Source organism: Apodemus sylvaticus, chromosome 5, assembly GCF_947179515.1.
Source record: "Apodemus sylvaticus chromosome 5, mApoSyl1.1, whole genome shotgun sequence".
Lineage (NCBI taxonomy): Eukaryota > Metazoa > Chordata > Mammalia > Rodentia > Muridae > Apodemus > Apodemus sylvaticus.
In genome coordinates, this window is record NC_067476.1 from 141,962,142 (window position 1) to 141,986,848 (window position 24,707).

Below are 24,707 nucleotides of genomic sequence, written 5' to 3' on the forward strand. Positions count from 1 at the left end.
CTCTTCCTCAGAAGCACGGCCGGGGCCAGGTGCTGTTTGACCTGGTCTGTGAGCACCTTAACCTCCTGGAGAAGGACTACTTCGGTCTGACCTTCTGCGATGCTGACAGCCAGAAGGTGCCCGGCTGGGGAGGCAGGGTGTGGTGAGAGGGCAGGGAGGCTTCTGTAGGCCTGACTTCCAGCTTCCCCCAGACTTTCAATAGGCATCTCCTGTTTCTACATTAGCAGCCCTAACTGCACACAGGTCTCTGGCCTGGCTCCCGGCCCCTAGTCTTTTCTAAGGTATTCCCAAATGGGTAACTGGAGCGCTGTGGTGAGCTTGCCTGGGTTCCCTGAGTAACCGAGCAGTCCTGCCCACCGTCTTCCTCCCACCCTAGTCGGGCTGCCTGGCTTTCCCGCTAGTTACAGCTGCAGTGCTTGGTCACCGTGGCCATCTCAGGGCAATACCAGCCCTGGCACCATGTCTAAACCCTGCTGGGAATCCAGGCCTCATTCCCTAATGCCAATTAAGTGGATCCAGACAAGGATGTCCCTGTACGCGTCTGTGGCTGGCCACTTCTGGATAGCTGTCTCCCCCGGTTCCACCCTGCCCACTCCTGCGACTTCCTTCTAAAGGACAAATCTGTCCTCTTGCAGAACTGGCTGGACCCCTCCAAGGAAATCAAGAAGCAGATCCGGAGTGAGTGTTTGCTTGTGGTGGGTGTGTGAAGATGGGTGGGCAGGGCCTGGCTCCAGTGCTCCCACCTGCTTTGTAGTGTGCTCCTGGATCTCCATACTCGTCTGCCACTCATGGAGGGCCTAAGAGAAGGCAGTGCAGGAATGATGTAGCACTACCTTATAGGTAACAAGTCTGAGGTCCAGAGAACGGAAGTGACAGTAAGAGCCACACAGCAAATTAGCAAAGAGACCATAAATGCGTACAGGAAATCAGCTCTGCAGAGTCTTCCAGAAAAAGGGGTCAAACAGATGACCTAGAAATAGCTAGCCTTCTGTCCAGGGATTGTGTAGTAACTAATAGCCCTTAACTCAGGTCCAGCGAGTGGTAGCTACTTACACAAGGTCACAGAGCCAAGTGCTGGCTCAGCCTATCTTGAGCCCTGGCTTTTGTCTTGTTCTCTGTTTCAATGCCTCTGGAGGAGGGAGATGAGCCGGTCGGCAGCCTGTCTTTTCTGACCTGGGGAGAAGCATGTTGGAAGGGGTGCGAAGGCTTTCGAATAGTGGCAGGAGGCGGTGGGGAGCCTTAGCAAACGTGGACACCTGGGACCTCCATCCCAGGCCCCGCACCTTCCATATGCTTGGCCTCTGCAGGGTTGGACTCCCCGGTCCCCTGGCTGGGAAGCTGCAGCTGAATCTGTTGCTATGGCAGCAGGTAGCTGGCCCCTGGAAGCCAGCTGACTACAGGAGGGGGCTGGAGGAGCTTTTCCTGCAGGTTCCTGACAGTTGGAGACAAAGAGGCAGGCACAGAAGCAGAGCACGCTTCTGTGGGTCAGCAGGGTTTTAGGTCTGAATTTTACACTGTCTTCTAGTAGTGCCAGTCCTGCTGGGAGGCCAGCCTTTCATGCCTTGAAAGAATTGGAACAGATACAGGCAGCCAAGTGGGTAGAGGTAATAAAGACTAGTAGCCTGGAAAAGAGAGGCAGGCAGGCCCAGTGACAAAGCCCTAGGGTCACTGCCCAGAGCAAGCCTGGAGGTCCCGCCCACCTGTCTCCACACATGGGCATGGTCCTGTGACAACTCAAGCCATGGCCTTCACACCTTGTAGCCTCAGACCTTAGGAAGCACCTCCTCCAGAGGACAGGGGAATTGCCGTACTAGGCAATTACGTGCTTGCTACTTAAGCACATGGACCCAAGTTCAGATTCTCAGCACCGAGGTGAAGGCAAGAGGGCAGTGCACATTCGTAACACGGGTGGATTGCAGGGCCTGCTGGGAGCTACGTTGATATGCTTCGAGTTCAGAGCCTAGTATCAGAAAATTAGGTGAAAGTGGGCGACCCAGCATCCATGCCGACCGTCTGTGACAACTCGAGTCTGTCATAAGGAAAAGAGGGAGGACTTAAGGGTGACAGTATGGGGTGTGTGGGGTATGGGGAGGCATGCGATACATGGTGCACATGTATGAACCTGTCAAGAGTAAGGAGTGCTAGAGGGATGGCCCAGTGGTTAAAGAAAGCACTTGCTCTTGCACAGGACCTGGGGAAGCTTCCCAGCACCCACCATCTGTAACTCCACTTCCGGGGGAATCTGGTGCCCTCTTCTGGCTTCTGCCGGCACTGCACGCACATGGTGCACTTGTTACACAGGCAAAACTCTTATATGTGTTGAATAAAAATAAATAAATCGGAGCTAGAGAGATGGCTCAGTGGTTAAGAGCACTGACTGCTCTTTCAAAGGTTTTGAGTTCAAGTCCCAGCAACCACTTGGTGGCTCACAACCATCTGTAAAGAAATCTGACGCCCTCCTTCTAGTGTGCCTGAAGACAGCTGCAGTGTACTTAGATATGATAATAAATAAACCTTTAGGTGGCAGTGTGCAAGGCCAGAGTGAGTGAGAAAGCTAGCAGGACTGACCAGAGCAAGCAGAGGTCCTGAATTCAAATTCCCAGCAACCAATGATGGCTCACAACCATCAGTACAGCTGCAGTGTACTCATATTCATACATACAAATAAATAAAGAAACAAATCTTTAAATAAATAGATAAATCTTTAAAATAATAATAGAGCATTAGAGAAAGATACAGCACATCAACTTGTGGTCTCCATAGTACATGAACAAGGTCAACACACAGTGAGTGCACACACACACACACACAGTGAGCACGTGCGCGCACACACACACACACAGTGAGTGCACACACACACACACATGCACACACACACACAGTGAACACACACACAGTGAGCGCACACACACACAGTGAGCGCATACACACACACAGTGAGCGCACACACACACACAGTGAGCGCACACACACACACAGTGAGCGCACACACACACAGTGAGCGCACACACACACACAGTGAGCGCACACACACACAGTGAGCGCATACACACACACAGTGAGCGCATACACACACACAGTGAGCGCACACACACACACAGTGAGCGCACACACACACAGTGAGCGCATACACACACACAGTGAGCGCATACACACACACAGTGAGCGCACACACACACACAGTGAGCGCACACACACACACAGTGAGCGCGTGCACACACACACAGTGAGCACATACACACACACAGTGAGCGCACGCACACACACACAGTGAGCGCACGCACACACACACAGTGAGCGCACACACACACACACATACACACACACACACACACACACAGGGTGAGCGCACACATGCACACACACACACACACACACACCTCCTCTATTAGAGCTTTGCCTCTGTGCCCGTCTCTGAAATGCCCACCTACTCACCTGCAGTGGTCACTTCCCCTCTCCCTTGATCGCAGTGGCTGCAGAGCCCTGATACCCTGGCTTTCCCAGATAGCTATCCTTCCCTCAAGCCACACTGCCTGTCACCTAAGACACCTTGGGCCATGCCTCTGAGGCTCTGCTTCTTATTGGCAAGTGGACCCGCCTTTCCTGCCTTAGCTGGAGTGACAGGAACGTGACGCGTATTTAGACATGACCAGGCACAGCTGCCATCGGCTTCTGGCCACAGTGCTTGACTGTGAATTCTAGCTCAGTGCCTACATCTTGCGTTTCAGAACTGTCCCGTGTCTCAGTCTCCTCGCTGTAAGGTGGGGTCATGAGAGCAGGGCTTTGGGTCAACAGGGTTTTAGGTCTGAATTTTAGACTATCTTCTAGACACAGAGGCAATTGCCCGGGCACTCAGTGTGCACTGGCTCTGAGTACTATTTGCTGTCGCTGCTGTCCTTCCTGAGACAGAGCCTGTGTCCCTGGAGGCCTTTTCTAAGGGGTCTATGTAACTAAGAACCTGGGCTCTAGGGTCAGCTGACCAGAGTTTGGAAACCTGCTCTCTGTTACCAGTTAGCTGGCTGGTCCTTAAAAGCTTCATCTATGAAAAGGAAACAGAGTTTGGAAAGGTAACTTGCCGGCAGAGTGCTTGCCTGGCAGAGTCAGGGCCCTGGTTTGATCCTGAGTGCTGCAAAAAACCTGCAGCAAAACAGAACAGCAACAAAGTTAACCAGCCAACCAATCAGCAAACACTGCACTCTTAGGGGCATTATGAAATCTAAATTCCGATGCCGTAGATAGAGGTGGTCACCTTGTTGACTGGGTTTCTGTGTTCTCATCCATTAACCATGTTTTAGTGAAGGGTTACTTTTCTTGTGTGTGTGTGTGTGTGTGTGTGTGTGTGTGTGTGTGTGTGTGTGTGAGAGAGAGAGAGAGAGAGAGAGAGAGAGAGAGAGAGAGAGAGAGAGAGAGAGAGAGGTGGGTGGAGGCATGCCACACATGTGGAGGTCACAGGATGCTCTCAGGAGTTTCTCTTTTCTGTGGGTTCCGGAGCCTGGAAGTCATCCAGCTTGTGTGACAGGACTGTTCCCCACTGAGCCACCTCACTGGCCTACTCCCAAGTTGTTAGCCTGGGCCTCTGTTTCCCTGTCTATCAGATGGGAATGATGTTCCAGGACGGGGAAATCCATGGAAGATTGCTCACAGGCTAGCGCGTCTAGAGGTTGGTGAGGCCTCCCTGACACCTTCCGCCTGGTGATGTCGCCTCCCCCTCTTCCTCTTAGGTAGCCCCTGGAGCTTCGCCTTCACTGTCAAGTTCTACCCTCCCGACCCCGCCCAGCTGACAGAAGACATCACAAGGTAAGGATTGAGAAGAGAGGGGTGGTGTGCTGGTCCTGTGGATCTGTGAGTGGGGCCGGGCATGCTGGCCCTGGGAGACAGAGTCTGTGTGTGATAGAGTGGCAAATGCAGATGCCTTTCCGAGCCAGTGTCTCAAGAAAGCAGAGACTGTGAGGGTGTGAGGACCACAGTGCAAAGGTCACCTCAGCGCTGGTGTTAGACCCATGCGCCTTTGAAAGGGCAGATGTATCTAAATGCTGTGTGACCAGCAGCATGGTTCGTGAGGTAAAGGCTCGTGCTCCACAGACCCGACACCTTGAGTCCGAGTCCAGTCCGTGAGAGCCAAGCAAAAACAGGAGAGAAAACAATTCCAAAGCCGTCAATTAAAATGGTTGTTGTCGGGCTCTGGGAAATCTCTAACCTATGGGAACTGGGCCTGAAAGTTGAGTGAAGTTAAATATTTTAGATATTTATGTTAGAAAAAACACACATTTTAGATCTTGACGAACTTTTTGTAAACCCAGTGGGAACCCTCCCTGGGCCAAGCGACCTGGCAGGCATAAAGTCTGATGTTTTGGGTGGAGCACCAGACTGTGGTGTCGAGAGAGAAGGAGGATGGCAGGCTTTGTGTGTGGGAGTTTGACGTCCTCTGTGCAGGTCAGGCCTGTGGAGGTAAGGAAGCAGGTGAGCCCTGTCGGGGCGCCTCGGCTGCTGCCGTGACCAGGGACATAGGCTCAGTGGCTTGAGAATTGGCAGTGGGAGCCGAGTGTCCCTCGGGGTAGAGCTTGCGTGAGCTCACCCTGCCACTGGAAAGCAGGACAGGGAGAAGCCCCTGTCTTCCTCATCATAGGGTATCCTGGTCTGGCACCGTTCACACCGTGGGCCTTACACCCCCAAAGTAAGCAGAGGACTGGGAGCTTTGCGCAGTGGGAGGGGCTGCTAGGCCACGCTTGCTCCTGCCCACCTCGCCTGTTTCTTTTCTCTCTTCTTTTGAACCTAAGGCCTCATGCATTTTAGACAAGCACTGTGCACAAGCTATATCTCCAGCCCTCTTTTTTTTATTAAAAAATTTAATATTTATTATTTTATTTTAATATTATTTTAAATTATTTTTTAAGTATTCTTTTATTAATACTTAGATGTCTGTGTGAGGTGTGTGTAGGTGCCTGTAGAGGCCAGAAGTAGGTGTCAGATCTCCTGGCTCTAGCATTTCAGGCAATTGTGAATGACCCGCAAGGGTCATGGGAGCAGCACAGGTCCTCTGGAACCTGTGTATGTTTATTCCTAACCACTGAGCATCTTCCCAGTCACTTCTTAAGAAATTTTAAAAGTCTCAGTAATCTTCCTGGGCTGGCTTTGAACTTCTGATCTTCCCACCTCAGCCTCCTTAGCCTGAAGTTATAGGCCTATACCACCAGGCCTGGGTATCAGGTCCACTGTTAATGGCTGATACCCACTGGCTAGACAGTATACCAAGTTTTAGGATGCTGCCTCTGGCCTTGGGAGAGACAACAGATGTTTCTGAAATAGAGCAGGTCCCAGGCCTTGGCCTCATAGCCCTTCTGTGAGCCCCGAGATCAGCTTGGGGCCAAGGTGACAGTAGCCATCTCCTAATCCATAACTTTAGGTCAGCACAGCTACCAGAATGTGTCTTTTCTTGTGTGCCAGACCCTGGGCATGGGGTTTCTGGGGACACCGGGAGGAAGGTTGGCCCTGTCCAGCACAGATGGCTCCAGAAGGTAGGGTCGGAGGAGCAGCTGATACAGTCAAAAATAGTGAGGCCCCAAATAAACTGGTCAAAATGACAAATTGATGGAAATGAAGGATTGGCCAGAGCGTTGGCAATGATCTTTGAATTTTTAGACTCTTGAATAAATGTCACAGGCCCGTGCTGGACTCCTGTGGTGTGTCAGCCGCTGCAGATCCTGGCCTGTGCACACCCTGACATTGCATGTGACCGTTCCTGGCTTTGGTTCTGAATTTGAAACAATGTCACAGAACACTAAGTATTCTACTAAGTCAAAGTGACTTTGAAGGAGGAGACTTGGGCCGTGAGTGAAAAATTGACAAAACTCAGAAGAAAAGGGCATGGAGACGTCCCTGGCTGAGGAAGCAGCAGCCCAGGCCTTTCCTCAGTGAGCAATAACTGTGGAAGAGGTCGCAAAATGGCTTAAACGGTAAAACCATCCAACCGTGAATGTAAGCAGAAAAAGCCTTAGCCTGGTGTCTGGAAATGTTTCCTTAGACCAGATTGGTTAGTAAACAATTCACGTAGGACTGGAGGCAGAAGAAAGTTTGCGGAAAGGGCCAGCAAGATGGTTCAGTGGTAAAGGTGCTGGCTACCAAGTCTGATGACCTGAGTTCGATCCCCAGGACCCCACGTGTTAGAAGGAGAGAATCTACTCCCGAAGTTGACCTCTGACCTCTGCACACTCTGTGACATGCTCATGACTCCTCCCTGCCATATACTCTCTCTCCCCACCCCGCCCACCTCTCTCTCACTGAATCAGTGTAGAAAAAGCCCTGATAAACAGGTCCACCAGGGCTGTAGAATGTGGTAGAGAGGTTATATACGCATGGAGAGTTCTGAGTGCTAATGGGGAAACCTCTCTTAAGTTATGGCCTTGGGTGTGACAAAGAGCTCTAGAACCCAACAAAGCTTTTGGTCCTGTTTGCATATTAAAGCAGCCGTCAGTTAAAGCCTTGTGCCTGTCTGTGTTCACAGAGCAGCAGTGTTTGAACACCATGTGACTAACTGGTGGCCTTGGAGAAGGAGCTGGAAATGGCCCTCTAGAGGAAACTCAGAGACACTGCTAAAGTTTCCTCCCTTCCCCCATCTGAAAAAAATATCAACTTGCAAGAGCAGGGGAGGTAGAGCGTGTGCCTAGCTTGCAGGGAGCCCTGGGTTCTGTCCCCAGCACTGCATAAGCCACATGTGGTGGTGCAGGCCTGCTATCCTGTCACTTAGGAGACTGAGTCTGAGTCTGGGGCCAGCTTCAGTTATGCAGTGATAGCCTTTAAAACGGAAAACACAGAGCATGTTAGATCTCATAACAGCCTGGCATAGTGGAGCATACCTATAATCCCAGCACGTGTAAGGTGGAGGCAGGAGGACTCGTATTCAAGAATAGCCTGGGCTATATAATGAGTTCCAGGCCAGTCTGAGACCCTTGAAACCAACTAATTGGGTGAGGGAGATGGTTCAGTGGGTTAAGTTCTTGCACATAAGTGTGTGGAACCGAGTTTGAGTCCCCAGAACAGATGTGAAAGGGCAGCCGTGGTAATGTGCGTCTGTCATCCCTGTGCCCCTGTGGTAGGATGGGAGGTAGAGACAGCAGACGCCTCACAAGTTCCACAGCCAGATATCTTGCTGTACACAGGAGTGAACAACATAAAGAGGCTGCTGCACACAAGGATCAACAGTCACGATTGCTCTCTGGGACTGGAGAGATGGCTCAGTGGTTACGATCACTTGTTGCGCTTACAGACAACCCAGGTTCAACTCCCAGCATCCACACGGTGGCTCGCCACCATTCAGAACTCTAGTGTTGAGGGATCTGATGTCCTCTTCAGACCTCCACAGACACCAAGCAAGCACATCATACACACACATACACACGGGCAAAACACTCATTCACATACAGTAAAATGAATAACCTTTTTTTTTTTAAGATTTATTTATTTTATGTATGTGGTGAATACACTGTAGCTGTCTCCAGACACACCAGAAGAGGGCATCAGCTCCATTACAGATGGCTGTGAGTCACCATGTGGTTGTTGGGAATTGAACTCAGGACCTCTGGAAGAGCAGAGACAGTGCTCTTAACCACTGAGCCATCTCTCCAGCCCAATAACTCTTAAAAACTGTTCTCTGACTTCCACACACACACACTGGTATGTGTGCACTTGCACACATTGTACACACATACCGCCAAACAAACCAATTAACAAAACAAACAAAAACCTGCAAGTCATTTTCCCCCAAGAGCCAAACTAGTGGTCGTCCCACTGAGCTTGTCTCTCATGGTGTCTCTCACAGCGTGTCTCTCACGGCGTGTCTCTCACGGCGTGTCTCAAAACCTGTTCATCAGACACAGCCTCTCGTCAGCCAGGACATCTCACTGTCCGGTGGGCTGCTTTTGTTTGGTTCTCTGGGCCTTGTGGAGGGGTAGAGCCATGCCCACCTCTCTCCCTGCTGTCCTCAGGTACTACCTGTGCCTGCAGCTGAGGGCAGACATCGTCACAGGCCGTCTGCCCTGCTCCTTTGTCACGCACGCCCTGCTGGGCTCCTACGCAGTGCAGGCTGAGCTGGGTGACCATGATGCCGAGGAGCACGTGGGCAACTACGTCAGCGAGCTGCGCTTCGCCCCGAACCAGACCCGGGAGCTGGAGGAGAGGATCATGGAGTTACACAAGACATACAGGTGAGCGAGCCCGGTCCACGCCGCAGCCCTCGCAGGCTGAAGGGCTAGGCCTCGGCTGCTGGGGCCCACGTAGGCCACCGGGCACTGCTCCCACCCCGAGCTGCCTGGGAACAGGTCATGTCTCTGGGGTGGGAATAACTGGGACCATCTGTGTGATGGTGAGTAACCACTTGGATCTCCACTTCTTGGGTTCCTGTGTGGGTCAAATTTCCTGTCCTGAGCCTGCAGGGATCAGTTTTCCTGTTACTCAGAGATATAATAATGGTGGCATGTCTCTGGGTAAGGGTCCTGATGCAGAGGCTTTGGTAGATATTCTAAAGTTTGAATGCAGATGCCAACCTGACTGTGCCACTTTGTAACCAGGGGATGGTGACAGGACGTTTCGCTTCCCCGTGCTTTGCTGTGCTCATCTGTTGGGCGTGGCACTGGTCAACATGCCCCATGCAGCTATGAGGGAGGCTACACGGCAGATATTAAAGACACATCACATGTGGGCTGAGTGTCACTCTCCGTCAATTGGGGCATTTGTTTTGTTGATCACGCACTTTGTAGAGTTGTTGATTGCTTATTTGTTGAGTTGTTGATTGCATACTTTGTTCTGGAGTTAGAAGATAATTGGCCAGATGTGTGATTGTTGGCTCATGGCTGAACCTCTGTGAGCGCCGTTCTCACCTATAAATACCCAGTCTGAGATGATGTGTGTGGCTCAGAAGCTGGTGTCTGGAACAGCAGAATTCCTCAGGCAGGGTCTTAAGCTTCCTGGGCTGCAGACACTGAAAGCCCGAAACACCCCTAAGCCATGGTGACAGAGGGAGTAGAGTTCACTGGCACTTCTCGGTGCCTGCTCTGCAGAGAATGCTACCTACCGGGGATCGAACTGATCTGTAGGGTCTTTTTAGGCTGGAAGTGCTTAAAAGGATCCAAGCTCAAGGTTGTTATGGGCACATTCTAAAGGGTACAGTGCCAACCTACAGGAAAGACTGGTGATATTATCTCGTCCCTATACTTCGAGGGAGCAGGGAGGGTTGTGTGCTGTGAACTGCATCTGGAGAGGATGATCATGACCAGATGTGATGATTCATCTATGGGGATATGCCTGCTCAGTGTGATGGATGCTGGGTCAAAGATGGCAAATAAATGCTCTCAGAGATTTGCACGCCAACGTGGCTGGGTTCATACTGACTACATGGAATCATGTTGAGCAGGACATAAATTGCCATGACCACCTGGAGATTCGATGAGGATGTCCTGCCTGGCATATGCTGTCCTAGAGAGCAAGGTGCCCTGGGGATTTGTAAGAGTCGTAGTAATTCATAGACAGACAGATCAATATGAGCTTGGTCAGTGCCAGCAGCAATCCTCATAAGTCTTTGGACTTAAAGCACATCGACGTCTGGCATCCGTGAATCCCACACAGACCTCCAAGGTGCACAGGGTGCGGTAAATGGAGGCCAGAGGACGTCAGAGACAGATTTGCCTTTGAAATACAACTCAAGCCGTATTGCCTAGAGTTACATTCAGACACAGCTGTTGCTTAATAGTGGCGTGCTCTTCAGCAAGCTAACGAACCTCCCCCAGCACAGGCTGCCTCATCTGAGAGCAGCGCCCGCCTTAGAGTGTATAGGCTGAGTGACCGCAGATAGGTCAAGTGTGCAAACAGGTAACAGCACCATGGTGTACGCTGTCACTGTAACCTGTAGCCTGAGCTCCCTGGCAGCCAGAGCAAAGATGGAACTTGATCTCTGACACAACTCTTACGAAAGGGGTCTGTTTCTTAAGGGAGATTAATTGGCATCTGACACTAAACTGTCTTCTGAGGGGGATGAATAGGAGCCACATTGGGTGATTCTAAAGAACACTCTCTTCATAAGTGGGGTGCCAGTCATGAGAAGCGGCTCTGTAAACTTTATACTTGGGGGCTGGAGAGCTGGCTCAGCGGTTAAGAGCACTGACTGCTCTTCCAAAGGTCCTAAGTTCAAATCCCAGCAACCTCATGGTGGCTCAAAACCACCCATAAAGAGATCTGACTCCTTCTTCTAGTGTGTCTGAGGACAGTTATAGTGTACTTACATGTAACAATAAATACATCTTTAAAAAAATTTATACTTAATTTGGTAGAAACTGAAATATCCTGACTCCCAGTTTAACCCTTGTCTGCTTCCTGAACAAAACAGACCAGACCTGAGTGTTGCAGAAGACAGGGCCTAAAATCCAGTCGCTCTCAGTCCTGTCCTGAGCGCAGAGGGAGGGTCTCAGACAAGGCTCAGCCATTATCTTTCTGGAATGGCCGGGTCTAAAGGTGATACCTACAGCCATGGGCCTTTGTCACAGTCCCCAATCATCACTTTCTTTCCTCAGGGGCATGACCCCGGGCGAGGCCGAGATCCACTTCCTGGAGAATGCCAAGAAGCTCTCCATGTATGGAGTTGACCTGCACCATGCTAAGGTAGCACTGAGCTCCAGCAAGCCCTCTCCTCAGGTGGTTCCTGGGGAACTGCAGGCCCTCCAAAGATGTTTTGCCTCCAGACTGTTTTGCCTCCAGCTTGGAACCTTTGGGGTTCTCGTTTCTCAAAGTTCATAACCTTTAATCCTCTCAACCTTTGCCATCTCCCCTTGGATTGAGTTTCCTCTAAAGCCTGTCTGTGCCACCACTAGACTGGGTGCCTGTGAGAGACAGACTGAGGCCTTAGCTTAGTTTGGTCACACCCATGGCCTGACATGAGTATGTTCCTAAATGTTTGTCGAGTGGATGCACAATTGACAGACCAAGTGACCTAAGAATGGGTGGCCAATCGGGTGAGGTGAGGGGGACAGCTAGGTGACCATAGGGGTTACTAGTTGAGGACTCCACCTACCCCCAGAGCTCAGGATGATGGCAGGCTGCTCCACCTGGCTCCAGAACTCCCATTTTGTGCTCTCTTCTTATGCAGGACTCTGAGGGCATTGACATCATGCTAGGTGTCTGCGCCAACGGCCTGCTCATCTACCGGGACCGCCTAAGAATCAACCGCTTTGCCTGGCCCAAGATTCTCAAGATCTCCTACAAGAGGAGTAACTTCTACATCAAGATCCGGCCTGGCGAGGTGAGCCTGGCCCAAAGCTCTGTCTCCTCACTCACCCCCACACTCCAGGGGTGACCAAACCCAGTAGAGCAGACCGCAGCAGCTGGCCTGGGCTTCTCCTACCCTGGAAACATGAACGGAGTTCTGGGGCTTATGGAAGATGGGTCTCCTTCCTCCCTGCATCTCTGTAGATGGCAGACTCTGGACATGTGACTTTAGATTTTATTCGTGTGTGTTTGTATGCTCAAGCATGCGCACATGCATTCACATGTGCACATGTGCCATGGTCCACATGTGGAGACCAGAGGTCAGGTCATTGGTCGTTTTGCTGTAGTCAGTTTTTCATTATACCATTATTGGTCCTGGGGATCAGACTCGGGTTGTCAGACTGAGTGGCAAGTGCCATTGTGCTGAGCCCTCTCGCCAGCCCTGGCCGTGCACTTTCAAGCAACATGTGTGCATGTGAGCATGCGTTCTCACACATATACTTTATGAGCAAAAATAAAGTGACAACCACATGGATTCAGGCTACATGGAAAAATCAGTACATGTCTGTGTGCGTGCACAGATTTGCCTGCGTGCAATAGTTCACTGTGTCTGCACACCAAGACACACAAAGGCATGTGGTCTTTGTGTGACACACAGTAGGGACACAGGCAGGCATCCACACCTCTTCCCCTTTAACTGCACAGTCCCCTCAAATGCCCTTTTGACTCCACTGCTGGACTAACCATGACCCACCTGCACTCCTCACCACTGTGCCAGCCACAGCAGCCACTATCTGTCACCTGTAAATCAGATCCTACCAACCACTGCCATCTCCACCCCCTACACACACCAACCTGCTGTCACTGTAACAAAATACCTGGTGTAATCTGACTATGGAGAGGAAAGGTTTGCTGTGCTCACAGTTGGGGAGGTTCAGTTCATGTCTGATTAGCCCATGATTTTGGGCTCATGGAGAAGCAGTGCACTGTGGCAGGGGCAGGGTGGGGTAGGGCATAAAGGACTAGAATGGCCATGCCATGGTCACAGCGCAAAGCAGACAAGAAGAACAGAGACGCCAGCATGTGAGGCAGACCCCACTTCTTAAAGGTTTCCTACACCTTCCAAATGCACCTCACTGGGATAAGTGTTTCACACCTTCACCTTTGGGAACATCGAAGATCCTGACTGTAACACGACCCTGGCCTTCCGGTCTCAGCACGATGCCCATGTGTCTGGAGAGCAGGCCTTTCTCTGACCATCCACTCAAGCCTGCCCAACAAACCCTTCCTTCTTCTCTTAACTCTTGCCCAGATCTGCAGTGATCTTACTGATTTTGTCCTGTGAGTGTGTGTGTATGTGTGTGTGTGTGTGTGTACGTGTGTGAGTGTGTATAGTATGTACATGAGTGTAGTAGTTATGTGTGTGATTGTACATGAATGTGTGCGTGGTGTGTATATGAGTGCGTGTGTGTGGTCGTACATTAGTATTTGTATATATGTGTATGTGTGTGGTGTATACATAAATGTGTGTATAGATGTGTATACCAGTCTGTGCTATGTATGGTGTGTACATGAGAGTGTAAGGAGTGTGGTATATACATGAGTGTGTGTGATGTGTACACGAGTATGTGTATGGTGTGTGGTTGTTCATGAGTGTGTATATGAGTGTGGATGTACATGAATATATGTGTTATTGTACATGAGTGTGTGGTGTGTACATGAGTGTGCATATGTGTGGTTGTACATAAGTGCGTGTATGAGTATGTACGTGTTTGCATATGTGTGTGTAATTGTACATGAGTGTGTGTATGTGGTATGTACATGAGTGTGTATGATTGTACATGATTATGTGTATGGTTGTACATGATTGTGTATGATTGTCTATGAGTGTGTGTGTGTGTATGTGTGTGTGCACGTGTGTGTGTATATGTGTGTGTGTGTATGTGTGTGTGCGCGCACACGCGCACGTGTGTATATGTGTGTGTGTGTGTGTGTGTGTTTGCAGGTGGAGGCTGATGGAGGACGGCTCAGTCGTTCTTCCTCCTTATTCAGTGAGGCGGGGTCTCTCTGCCAAAGCCAGCGCTCCCCAGTGTGGCTGGTCTCAGGGTCTAGCTGGGCAGATTGCTCTGGGACCCTCCCTCTTCCTCTTCTGGGGCTGCAATTGCTGGTGATCTGCTGCATCCTCCTGCCTTTTATCTAAGTTCTGGGGACTTGAACTCAGGTCCTTAAAGTTGCAAGGCATGCACTCCACCCTGCAGCCTCCCCCCCCCCCCCCCCGCATCCCCCGCCCCTCAGCCCTCTTTAGTTATTTTGAGACCTCCTACTGCCTAGAATCTTCTGTGTTGATCCTGCCCGTGTCCAGCACAGGATCCGTCATAGAAAAGGGCTCAGTCCACCCTGTTTACATACTTGAACAGGCAGAAGTCACGCCTGCTGAGGAGAGGGTGGGCAGACGGGCTGGTGTGTGGCGGGCCCACCTCTAACCCACCCTTCTTGGCTTCTCAGTACGAGCAGTTTGAGAGCACCATTGGCTTCAAGCTCCCTAACCACCGCTCGGCCAAGCGGCTGTGGAAGGTCTGCATTGAGCACCACACGTTCTTCCGGTGAGTGGAATGAGGGGATAGGATAAGAGAGGCCATGACGGTTCAGGGGAGCAGGAGGTGGAGTTAGCACAGAGGCAAGCCTCACCTTTCCCTAAGTGTCCCCTTTTGGGACTGTGAAGTATCGTAGTTGGTGGGACACTGGAATGAAAAGTCGGCTGATGTCTGACCTTCGGCCTGGAAGTGGAAGATTGGTTCCTATTCTTCATCTGCATTACTTTCTTGTAGGCTGGTGTCTCCGGAGCCCCCACCCAAGGGCTTTCTGGTGATGGGCTCCAAGTTCCGGTACAGTGGGAGGACCCAGGCACAGACCCGCCAAGCCAGTGCCCTTATCGACCGGCCAGCGCCCTTCTTTGAACGTTCTTCCAGCAAACGATACACCATGTCCCGCAGCCTTGATGGAGGTGTGGCTCAGGCTGCAGTCGAGTGGTCCTCTGGGGAGACAAGGGGTGTGGGCATGGCAGGCTCTGCAGAGGAGGCAGATAGCGGTAGTAGTTGCGGAGGATGCTCCCAAGGTTGTTAGCACTGGACAGGGTGATCCTGGGCACCGTTGCCCCTGGGCACCATTGCTCCTGGGCAGTGCTGGCTCAGGCATGACCCAGGGATGTGACACAGACCCTGAGGTCTTCTCTGGGCCATGACCTTGTAGAGTGCCAGGTTCTCCCGTCTGATTTTCTGAGCCTCTGACCAGGAAGCTCTGCAGCACACATTTGGCATTCTACCAGGAGAGTGACATCACATGGTTTACAAGACGGCAAGAGGACCTGGCCTGGGCCTGGGCCTGGCCCTTTCCTACAGGCCCCATTTCTGAGACTGGGCTGAGCGGAACCTAGATTGGAGGGAAGGTAGTGACAGAGGTTAGCCCAGAGCTGGGAGAACCTGTCAGGGAACCAGAAGAAGTCTGCACTGTAGTCCTGAAGGTTACACTTCTTGTGTTGACTTCCTGAAAGGATACCTACAAAACCTTCCCCTCTTGAAGCCGCAACTTAGCCTGTCAAATGGAGGTGGTAATTCCAAGGCCAACCCCAAGCACAGAACAACGGAAATCAAGCCAGGCAGCCACTCAGCAGAGGGAAGTAGCCCTGAAATCTCACCATGGCAGAGGGAAACTGGCATCTCTCTCTAAGGGAGGCCAACCCCAGGTTCTGGTTGTTTTCATGAAGTTTTTTTTTTCCAAGCCTTTTTTCTACTAAGATTCAGTCTGCAGCATTTTGGGTTGTACCCAGGGCTTGGTGCAGTCTTTAAGCCTGTTCTTCCTATATTCAGAAAAGTATTTTAGAATCAGGGCAAGAGAGATAGATGGACATTAAGGAATCCCTTTGAATTCCTGTTGATTTATTCAGAAGGTAAACCATTTGTAAACTTCTGCTGCTGAGTCAAAGCTAATCTCTCGGTATTGCTAAATAATGATGCGTCGGGGACCACAACCCAAACAGCAGTGTTTGCTTGGCCAGCACCGATGGAAGGCTCCCTCTGGGCCAGACGCTCTCCTCAATACTTCGATACATTAGTTTATTTGGTCCTCATCTCATCTTTCCGGCATAGATACTACTTACTGATGAGGAAACTGAGGCCCAAAGGGGTTGTGTAACTTACCCACTATCACACAGCCAGGAAGGGGTTGGATTTGAGATGCAAACCCAGACTCTACTGCTGTAGAAATTAGGACAGAGCCCAAGGCCAGGAAGCAGCTTTGGAGTCCTCCGGCCGTGGACCAGGGTATGCAGTGGGTTGCAGCGGGTTGCAGTAGAGGAGTTGTCTGTCCCATTGCTGATGCTGTTAGCACTGGCAGGGGTGGCTTTCTGACTGTGCGGGAGCTGCCTCACACAGTCACTCTGCCACCTCTGCCCACTTTAGCAGAGTTCTCCCGCCCTGCCTCAGTCAGTGAGAATCATGATGCGGGACCTGATGGGGACAAGCGGGAAGATGACGCTGAGTCAGGGGGTCGTCGATCAGAGGCTGAAGAAGGAGAGGTCAGGACGCCCACCAAGATCAAGGAGCTGAAGGTAGGGGCCTACTGGGATGCCATATGCTCTGTTGCCCCGGGGGACCCGGAGGGTGGCTGAGGCCTCGATGTAGCCTTGACCTTCTAAGTTCCAATTGTATTCAGGCACCCTTGCTGTGAGGTGCACCATGGACAGGATCTGGGCTTTGGACTGTTCTCCACGCCTGGACATGCGGAGTGGGTGGGGTTGGGGGTGGGCATGCTGACCCCTTTTGCCCACCTTCCCTGGGTTGAAGGTGCTAACCTCCTAGGAGTCTCAGACACCTTCCTCCTTAACTCCTCGTCTCCCTTTTAAGTGTTGTCTGGCTGTGTCTCCTCTCGTCCCCTGAGCATGACCAGGTCACCAGAGACCTCAGTGTGGAATATTAATGTGTCCTTTCCTGCAGCCTGACCCTCACTGTGACATACACACCCCAGTGAACATATGTACATGTTCCCCAGTCTTAGACTCAGGCAGACATGATGACAACACAGGGACAGGCTTGGCCACGCACAGGCTGGGTGTGCCTTCCTTGGCATTGCCGAGCGGTCCTTTTCTGTCATGTTCTGTCATGTGAATACAGGTCCCCTAAACACACCCTCACTGCTGGAAGCAGCCGGAAACCCCAGACATACATCTACCCGTTGGCGTTTCTCCACCCACAAGGCCTCTAGTTCCCTGGCCCCTCTGCCTTCCTGCCCCACAAGTCCCTCTGTCTGTCCACCTAGCAGCCTAGCAGCTGTCCTGGCCTGTGCTGCATGGTGAGACTGGGTGTGAGTGCACCTAGCCTCACCTGATCTGCTGGATCAGGCTGAGGTGGTGTCTCTAATGTTTGTCCTACTGACCCTGCTGGTTCCTTTCCCTCCCGCTATCCTACCAGCCGGAGCAGGAAACCACGCCAAGACACAAGCAGGAGGTACTGCATGGGCCCGCCCCTCCCCATAGCCATCAGATTCCCATCTCATTCCATCCCTGGCTCCCGTCACTCACCTTCTGTCCTGTGTTTGCCCTCCTTCCGCACCCTCGTACTTTATCTTCCTTACTGGTCACCGCCCTCTCCATTAAGCTCCTGTCTTCAACTCCCAGGTCAGATTCTAGTTCCATCCATGTGCAGTCCCCACCACCCAATGTCCCTCATTCCTGGGCCTGCTAATCTATGCTTGCCTCCCACCCCACTTGCATCCATTCAGCTCCTCCCCCCACTCCCACCCTTCCTTCCTTAGCATCACCTCCCCCCCACACCCCCATCTTCTCTGTGTTCTTTGTACCTGCTGACAACCAGATGTGAGGGTGGGGCTTGTGTTGGGAAGGAGGAGCATCTGCTCAGTCAGACTCCAGTCCCACTGCCCTCCTAAGTGGGCTGCTGGTGCCTCCCAGGAAACCTCCTCTCCTCCTCTCTTCTCATCTTCTTATTCTCTTCATCAACTTCTGCCTCCTACCCACCCCCTTGTTGCCTTTCACAGCGTCCAGATCTCTGTGGACATCAGTACAAGAGAGGCAGGTTATTCTTGCTGAGAGCAGGCCACAGTCAGAGCCTGTCATGGTGTCCTGTATCCTGGCTGCAGCCCAGCTCCACTACCGACTTTGAGTCTTAGACGTCATGGCCCTGATCTCCAGTTACAGCCGGGCAAGCATATTACTGTGCCTCCAGCTGTACCTGCCTTATTCTTGTGCCAGGCTTTGACACTCAGCCCTTGGTTTCTCCACGGCCTTTAGGCTCTAGGAATTCCAGGACTCAACAGTTGTTCTTTTGGGAGCACACCTCACCCCTCCCCCTCCGAGTCCAGCAGGCCCATTTGAGATCATCTGCTGTTAAGACCCACTAACCACTGAGGCCAATTCTCAAACTCTGTGCAAAGTCCATCGAGTTTGACCTCTTAGACAGACTGTGGCCAGCTTAGCCTGGGTGGGAGGCCTAAGGTCCAAGCAGGTGTCTAGGGAGAAGGCAGAAGCCTCAGATGGGTTGGCTTTCTTCCTGAGAAGGTTTGAAAACAACTGCAGTGACTCTTAGATGCCAGAGTTGAGTCCAGGGGAAGACTATAGCCTTACCCAAGGGCAAGAAACCAGGTGGTTCCTCTCAAATAGCCTTACAGATAGGCTTTGGGCTGCCCGCCCACCTCGCTGTATCCCAGAAGACGTCCCACGCAGACGACCAGCGTGGCAGCTCTCTGTGGCACACTGCTTCATCTACAGCACGGGCATGGGCTCACACGTCATAGATTAGTTAGGGACACACCCAGGGCTCCAGCTCTGCCTGACACACCCGTGTGCTAGGCCTTGACGCTCATCTCTCTTCTTCCTCATCTCAAAGTTCTTGCCCCCACAAAACCTTCACTTCCACCCCAGCATCCTGGTCTCTCTGATGGTGTCTGACTTTTTCTACTTTTAGAGGGTCAGTAATCAGAAGGCATCTGGAAGGTTCTGGGTGACAGAGAAGGCAGTAGCTCATGGCAAAGAATGCAGCATAATCTTCCTCTGGCCCCGAGGGAAGGAACAGGGCCCAGTTTTCTAAGTGGTTCAGCTTAGACACGTTTTTATCCCAGGCCTCCACGGGGCCTGAGCAGTTGGATAGGGGCTCCGAAGAGCCCAGACTGAGCACACTATCGAGTACAGTGGTCCGAGTCTGGACCAGAGGTAGGAGCTACGATGCAAGGGGGTTCTGGGAAGCCAGTGCAGCTCAGTGACCAGAGCGGGGACGTCTCACCTTGGTACACGCAGCCTACTGTGCCTGGATCATAAACAGGAAAGTGTGTCTGACTCAGTCTGTGCTCAGAGCACAATGGGAACTCACCCTGACTTGAGGGCTCAGTGGAGCTGAATGTTTTTGAGTAAGGGAGGCAGGGGAAGAGAGGGCGTGGTGCCCTTGGAGGTGCTGCCCTGGCTCCTCGCACTGTTAAGAGGAGACAGTGTAGGGATGGGTGGTGGAGGGCGGTGGTGTGGTTCTTCCCGTGTCTTCTGCTCACAGTAGGTCTCCTGCCCTCTCCTCTCATGCCTAGTTCCTGGACAAGCCAGAGGATGTCTTGCTGAAGCACCAGGCCAGCATCAATGAGCTCAAGAGGACCCTGAAGGAGCCCAACAGCAAACTGATCCACCGGGATCGAGACTGGGACCGCGAGCGCAGGCTGCCATCGTCGCCCGCCTCCCCCTCCCCCAAGGGCACCCCTGAGAAAGCCGGCGAGGTAGGTAGCACGCTGAGACCCTTGACAGGGACTTTGAGTAAAGAGACACAGGGTGGGGCTGGGGGAGGGGGCTAAGCACATATCTTCATTTATCCTCCACACAAATAATGCGTCCCCTTGTTGCTAATAGACGGGTGGGATGGGGAGGCAGGTTAGGCTGAGAAAGTCAAACCCACTAAACACTGGGTCCTAGGTTAAAACATGAAAAACTCCAAAACCTCATGGCATCTTGTTTGTATCCCCCTTCAGTCAAGCAAAGAAAACTGGGAAAAGGGTGCTTGTTAGAAATGCGGGTCCTGCGACCCCATGTGGGACCCACTGAATCAGCTGTTTGCCAGGAGCGTTCCAGGGAACCAGCCTTTTAAACAAGTGCCCCAGACAAGTCTCTTGCATACTCAACTTTAAGAATCCTGAAGCCCTACCCAGGAGCCAGCCCCTTGGGGGCTTGTGTGAAAGGACAGGGAAAACACAGTATCTCTTGGAAGGATTCTCGGGTTCACCAAAGTAGTAAGTCCACTATACAAACCCAACTGCTCCTAAGACCTTCCCAGAAGGACCCATGTGTCCTGCCCTCCAGGGTGGAAATCATGGGGCTGTTTTCTTGAGAAGGATGAGGATAGGCTTTGGGGAACTCCCATGTCTATACCCCAAGCCATTGTATGGCTTGATTCACTTGCTGAGTCTTGGCAGGATTTACCCATTTCAGTGTAGGTGTCTTCGCTCCCACGCTGCCGCTCTCTGATCACCAGATTGATCGTGGTCTAGACTTAGGCTCCTGGTTCCATTATTTGTCAGTCAGAGGATTCTGAGCTTGTTACTTAATCTCTCTGAGGACCTGTTAGGTGAATAAGGATGTTTATAAAGGTCAGATGAAATAATGCCCGGAGAGGGACCACATGGCAATCATGCTGTCTGATACGAAAAACCTGGTGTTCCTTATGGAGTCCCAGGACCGAGCCTTGCAGAACTCCAAAGCTGGAAGGGCCCTGGGAACCGCCTCTGTTTAAATGCTGCCTTGTACTAAGACCCAAAAAGACAAAGACCGACTCGGCATGACGGCTGCGTTTGTGTCCACGAGTCACTGTGCTTGCTTGTCTTTAATTCACAGCTCACTTGAGGCAAGACCAGGTCGTGTGCAGAGCAGTCAAAGAGCCAGCTGTGTATGCGCTTTCTCTCCAGCGCTTTGAAAATTGGTGATGCAGCTATGATTTAATTCATAGAGCGTTTGATTGAACTGGTACTCGCCATGGTCTGAGCTCACCAGATAACAAGAGAGCTTGTCTTGTGAGACACGAAACTAACACAGCTGGGATTCCATGGCTGCCAGCATCACAGGATCATGGTTGCTTTGGCGACCTTGGAGCCTGGTACTGTAGAAAAGAGGCGAGTTTCTGCACCTTCTAGCAGAGGTGACAAACTTAAACATTATGACACCATGTTGTCAACTATGCATGTCTGGATTGACATTTGTAGTTACCCAGGATGCACGTGGTCCCCAGGCTGTAGATTGGAACAGCCCCTCTTCTGAGGGCTTCAGAGGTTCCAGCACAACCAAGACTCAGACTAGTACACAGCACTCTCCTCTTGACCATTCATTCCCTCGGCAAAGACTTGGTCAGGTGACTTCTAACAGTCCTGAGATGGGCCAGGTCTTGGCCTGGGTGCAATTGAAGTGTGATGGAGAAGCTACCCAAAGGGTGAGATGCTCGTGAGAAAGAATGGGTAGAATGAATGTTGGTGAGCTAGGACCAGAGTTGAGGGGTGTGCCCCACCTGCTGGTGATAACTGGAACTGCTGACAGAGGGACCTTATTAAAGATGGAGGCTGTTCCAGCCATTACCTCCTTAGCCCTGAAAACTGCAGCCAGCACTCCTGAGGAGTACAGGAGCCCACCTTGGAGTTATGGACCACTTAGAACTGCCTTTTAGGCCCCTTGGCATTTATGGGTTCTTTAGGATTTGCAAAATGGGGAGGAGCCATAGACAAGACCTTGACTCTGCCCTCAGGTGGGTGATGTCACCTCTGTGAGTCTCATTGCATAGGTCATCTTAAAGGGACCAGAATGTCATTCCGTTGGGAGGTCATTGTCAAGGCTAATCGAAACAATGGAGGTGAAGCTCAGCGTCCCCTAAGAAGTGTTAATAGTTACGGGGCCACTGCTGAAGGTGACTGGATCCCTGGCCAATGTGGCTCTACAGAGGACCCTGCAAGGGCATACCCCCAGAGACGTCTCTGAGCTTATGGGTCCCACCCAAGCCAAGGGGTAAAGCAACAGGAACATGAACTGTTCCCAGTGGTCAAACCCAGGTAGTTTGAAAGCCAATTGTGTGTGTATGTGTGGGTGGGTGGGTAGTGGTGTGGGGGTGTGCACAGGTGCATTACTGCGTGTGCACGTGTGTGTGTGTGTGTGTGTGTGTGTGTGTGTATGTGTGTGTGTGTGTAGGCCAGAGGTTTACATTGGGCATCTTCCTTAATCACTCTCTACTCTTTTTTATTATATCTTTATTTATTTGTGTGTTCATATGCAGTGTGTGTATATGTGTGTGTGTGTATGTATGTGTCTGTGTGTTGTATCGAGGTCAGAGGACCACTTTGCAGAGTCTCTCCTTCGTCCCTTGGCAACGGGCACTGTCACCCACTGAGCCATCTCACTAGCTCCTCTACTTTAGGTGTTGAGAGAAACCAACCATGGAACCTGGAGCTCACTTATTCAACTAGTCTGTCTGGCCAGCGAGCTCCGGGCGTCTGCCTGGCTCCTCCTCCCCAGAGCTGGGGCCACACCTGGCTTTGTTTCATAGGCACTGGGGATCTGAACAGAAATCCTCATGCCTGTGTGAGAATTTTACTAATTATGGCGTTTCCTCAGCTTCTCAAGGCCAGCTTTTAAAATATGTGACTGTGACCTCACCTACAAGTTCCAACCATAGTCTAAGCCATGGTGCCTCTGGCGGGCTTGAAGTCAGAGTCTAAACTCCCTCGGGTGTTAGTGAGAATGGGGGACTGGCCAGAAGCCACAGGATTCCCTTGCTATTGTTTTCCCCTCAAAATGACTCCTAACTGACTATGAACTAACATGATAATATGGGGTTTACGAAGCTGGACTATTTACAAACTATGTGTAAATACATTACAAAAATGTGTGTGTCTCCTGCCTCTCTCTCTCTCTCTCTCTCTCTCTCTCTCTCTCTCTCTCTCTCTCTCTCTCTCTCCTTTTCCTTGGCCTGGGCCTCTCCTGCAGGCCCAGAGGATCCAGGACACTTCTCAGCAGGACTTGGTGCCTGGAACAGCAGCGGGCTTGGAAGTGTTCACTCAGAAAAGCCTCGCAGCGTCTCCTGAGGTTACTGTCTTCACTTTCCCACACCCCTTGGCCCTGGGCCACCGGCCCATCCCTGTCTACCCTCCGGGATCTTAAAGTGCTTTCCCTAGGGTGAGGGTACTAGGCCAGCCTCTGCCGTGGAGAGGATAACAAAGGTGGTCCTGTTGTCCCTGTGCTATAAATGGCCCCCATCCTAGGGATCCATGAAGGGCCAGCCTCTCCCTCATCTGTTATGTACCAGTGAGGACAGAATTGCATCTATGCCCAGAAGACAGAAAAACCGGTTGCCTCTAGCTCCAAAGGGGCAAAGACGATTGCTCCTCTCTGGAGGCAGGCTCTGACAGTAAGCTTGGGATTAGGTGTCTTGACCCTTGAACACATCCTGCTCTGAGGTCTTGTCTGTGTTTAGGAGCCTGACTATAGTCTGTGGGTCGGGCGGGACACAGTCTCCCTTCCTTCCTCCGCTTCTAGCCATCTAAACTCATCGGACATTGGTCTGAGTCTCCAGGAAGGCAACAGTATATGTCTTCCCTCCAAAAGCATCCTTGAGTTTGTAGAGAGACAAGCCTTCTAAGTGAGGGGGGCATTGCTTCTGGGTCCAGGCGAGCATCAGGTCAAAGGTTCTTGGGGTCTCCCATGGCCTTGTGTGGATGCTGGGGATGGATTCCCACAGCCCCCATCTGCTGAGGTTTCATTATCTGTTGGCACTGGGAGTCTACTGATAGGAAAACATCCTTCATCTAGCCTCTGTGCCCCATCTGTCTGTCGGTGTGGCTTCCGGGGATACAGATGCTGTTCCTTCCACAGAGACAACTTGTGTCGCTGACGTGAGTTTGCTGTGAATGTGGGATGGAGATGAGGCAGCTCCGGACAAGGGGAGCACAAACCGAGGCTCTCCTTGAAGTCGTCTTCATGTAAACATGCAAACAAACCATTCATGTTCTCTCCGGAGGGCAAGTGAGACAGGCATCAGCAGCAACCCAGCATTAGGGACATGAAGATGTCCTGGTGTCTGGAGATGCTCTTAGAAGCAAGGACAGAGCCTTGTGAGGACTGAGCCAAGTGTGCACCTTTCTCCAGTGACCTGCCACATCGGCCTTACTGTCTTGTCTACAGTCAACTGGAGCTTTTGTTCCTCCCTGCCTCCCTACACACCCTCTACCACCCTCACCCTCTGTCTTATCCCTCCTTCCACAAGGTCCTTCCATGTTGCCCTGGCTGGACTCAAATGTATGGCCCTCCTGCTTTGGCCTCCCAAGTGCTGAGCATGAAGTTTTCTGTCCTTCTGACTGAAGTCTGTCCTGATCAGGACTTCTTGCTACCTAGTGGCCATGGTCTGCTCTGCAGCCTCCCTGAAGCTGTCCCTCAAGAAATTGAA

The 24,707-nt window shown here is 51.7% G+C and overlaps 1 protein-coding gene across 6 annotated transcripts in view; it reads left to right on the forward strand.

The window, feature by feature from the left end:
* Positions 1–24,707, forward strand: part of Epb41l1 (erythrocyte membrane protein band 4.1 like 1) — a 67,885-nt gene that overhangs the window by 19,793 nt on the left and 23,385 nt on the right. For 2 of the 6 annotated variants that reach the window (XM_052184088.1, XM_052184092.1), the window contains exons 4-13: positions 12–116; positions 636–678; positions 4,722–4,797; positions 8,982–9,200; positions 11,559–11,646; positions 12,131–12,283; positions 14,755–14,852; positions 15,078–15,253; positions 16,707–16,855; positions 19,831–20,013. In XM_052184088.1, coding sequence (XP_052040048.1) covers positions 12–116; positions 636–678; positions 4,722–4,797; positions 8,982–9,200; positions 11,559–11,646; positions 12,131–12,283; positions 14,755–14,852; positions 15,078–15,253; positions 16,707–16,855; positions 19,831–20,013 — 1,290 coding nt within the window. Of the gene's footprint in view, positions 1–11; positions 117–635; positions 679–4,721; positions 4,798–8,981; positions 9,201–11,558; positions 11,647–12,130; positions 12,284–14,754; positions 14,853–15,077; positions 15,254–16,706; positions 16,856–17,714; positions 17,751–19,830; positions 20,014–24,707 lie in introns of all 6 variants that reach the window. The other 4 variants (XM_052184089.1, XM_052184093.1, XM_052184087.1 and 1 more) reach the window with 3 other exon arrangements.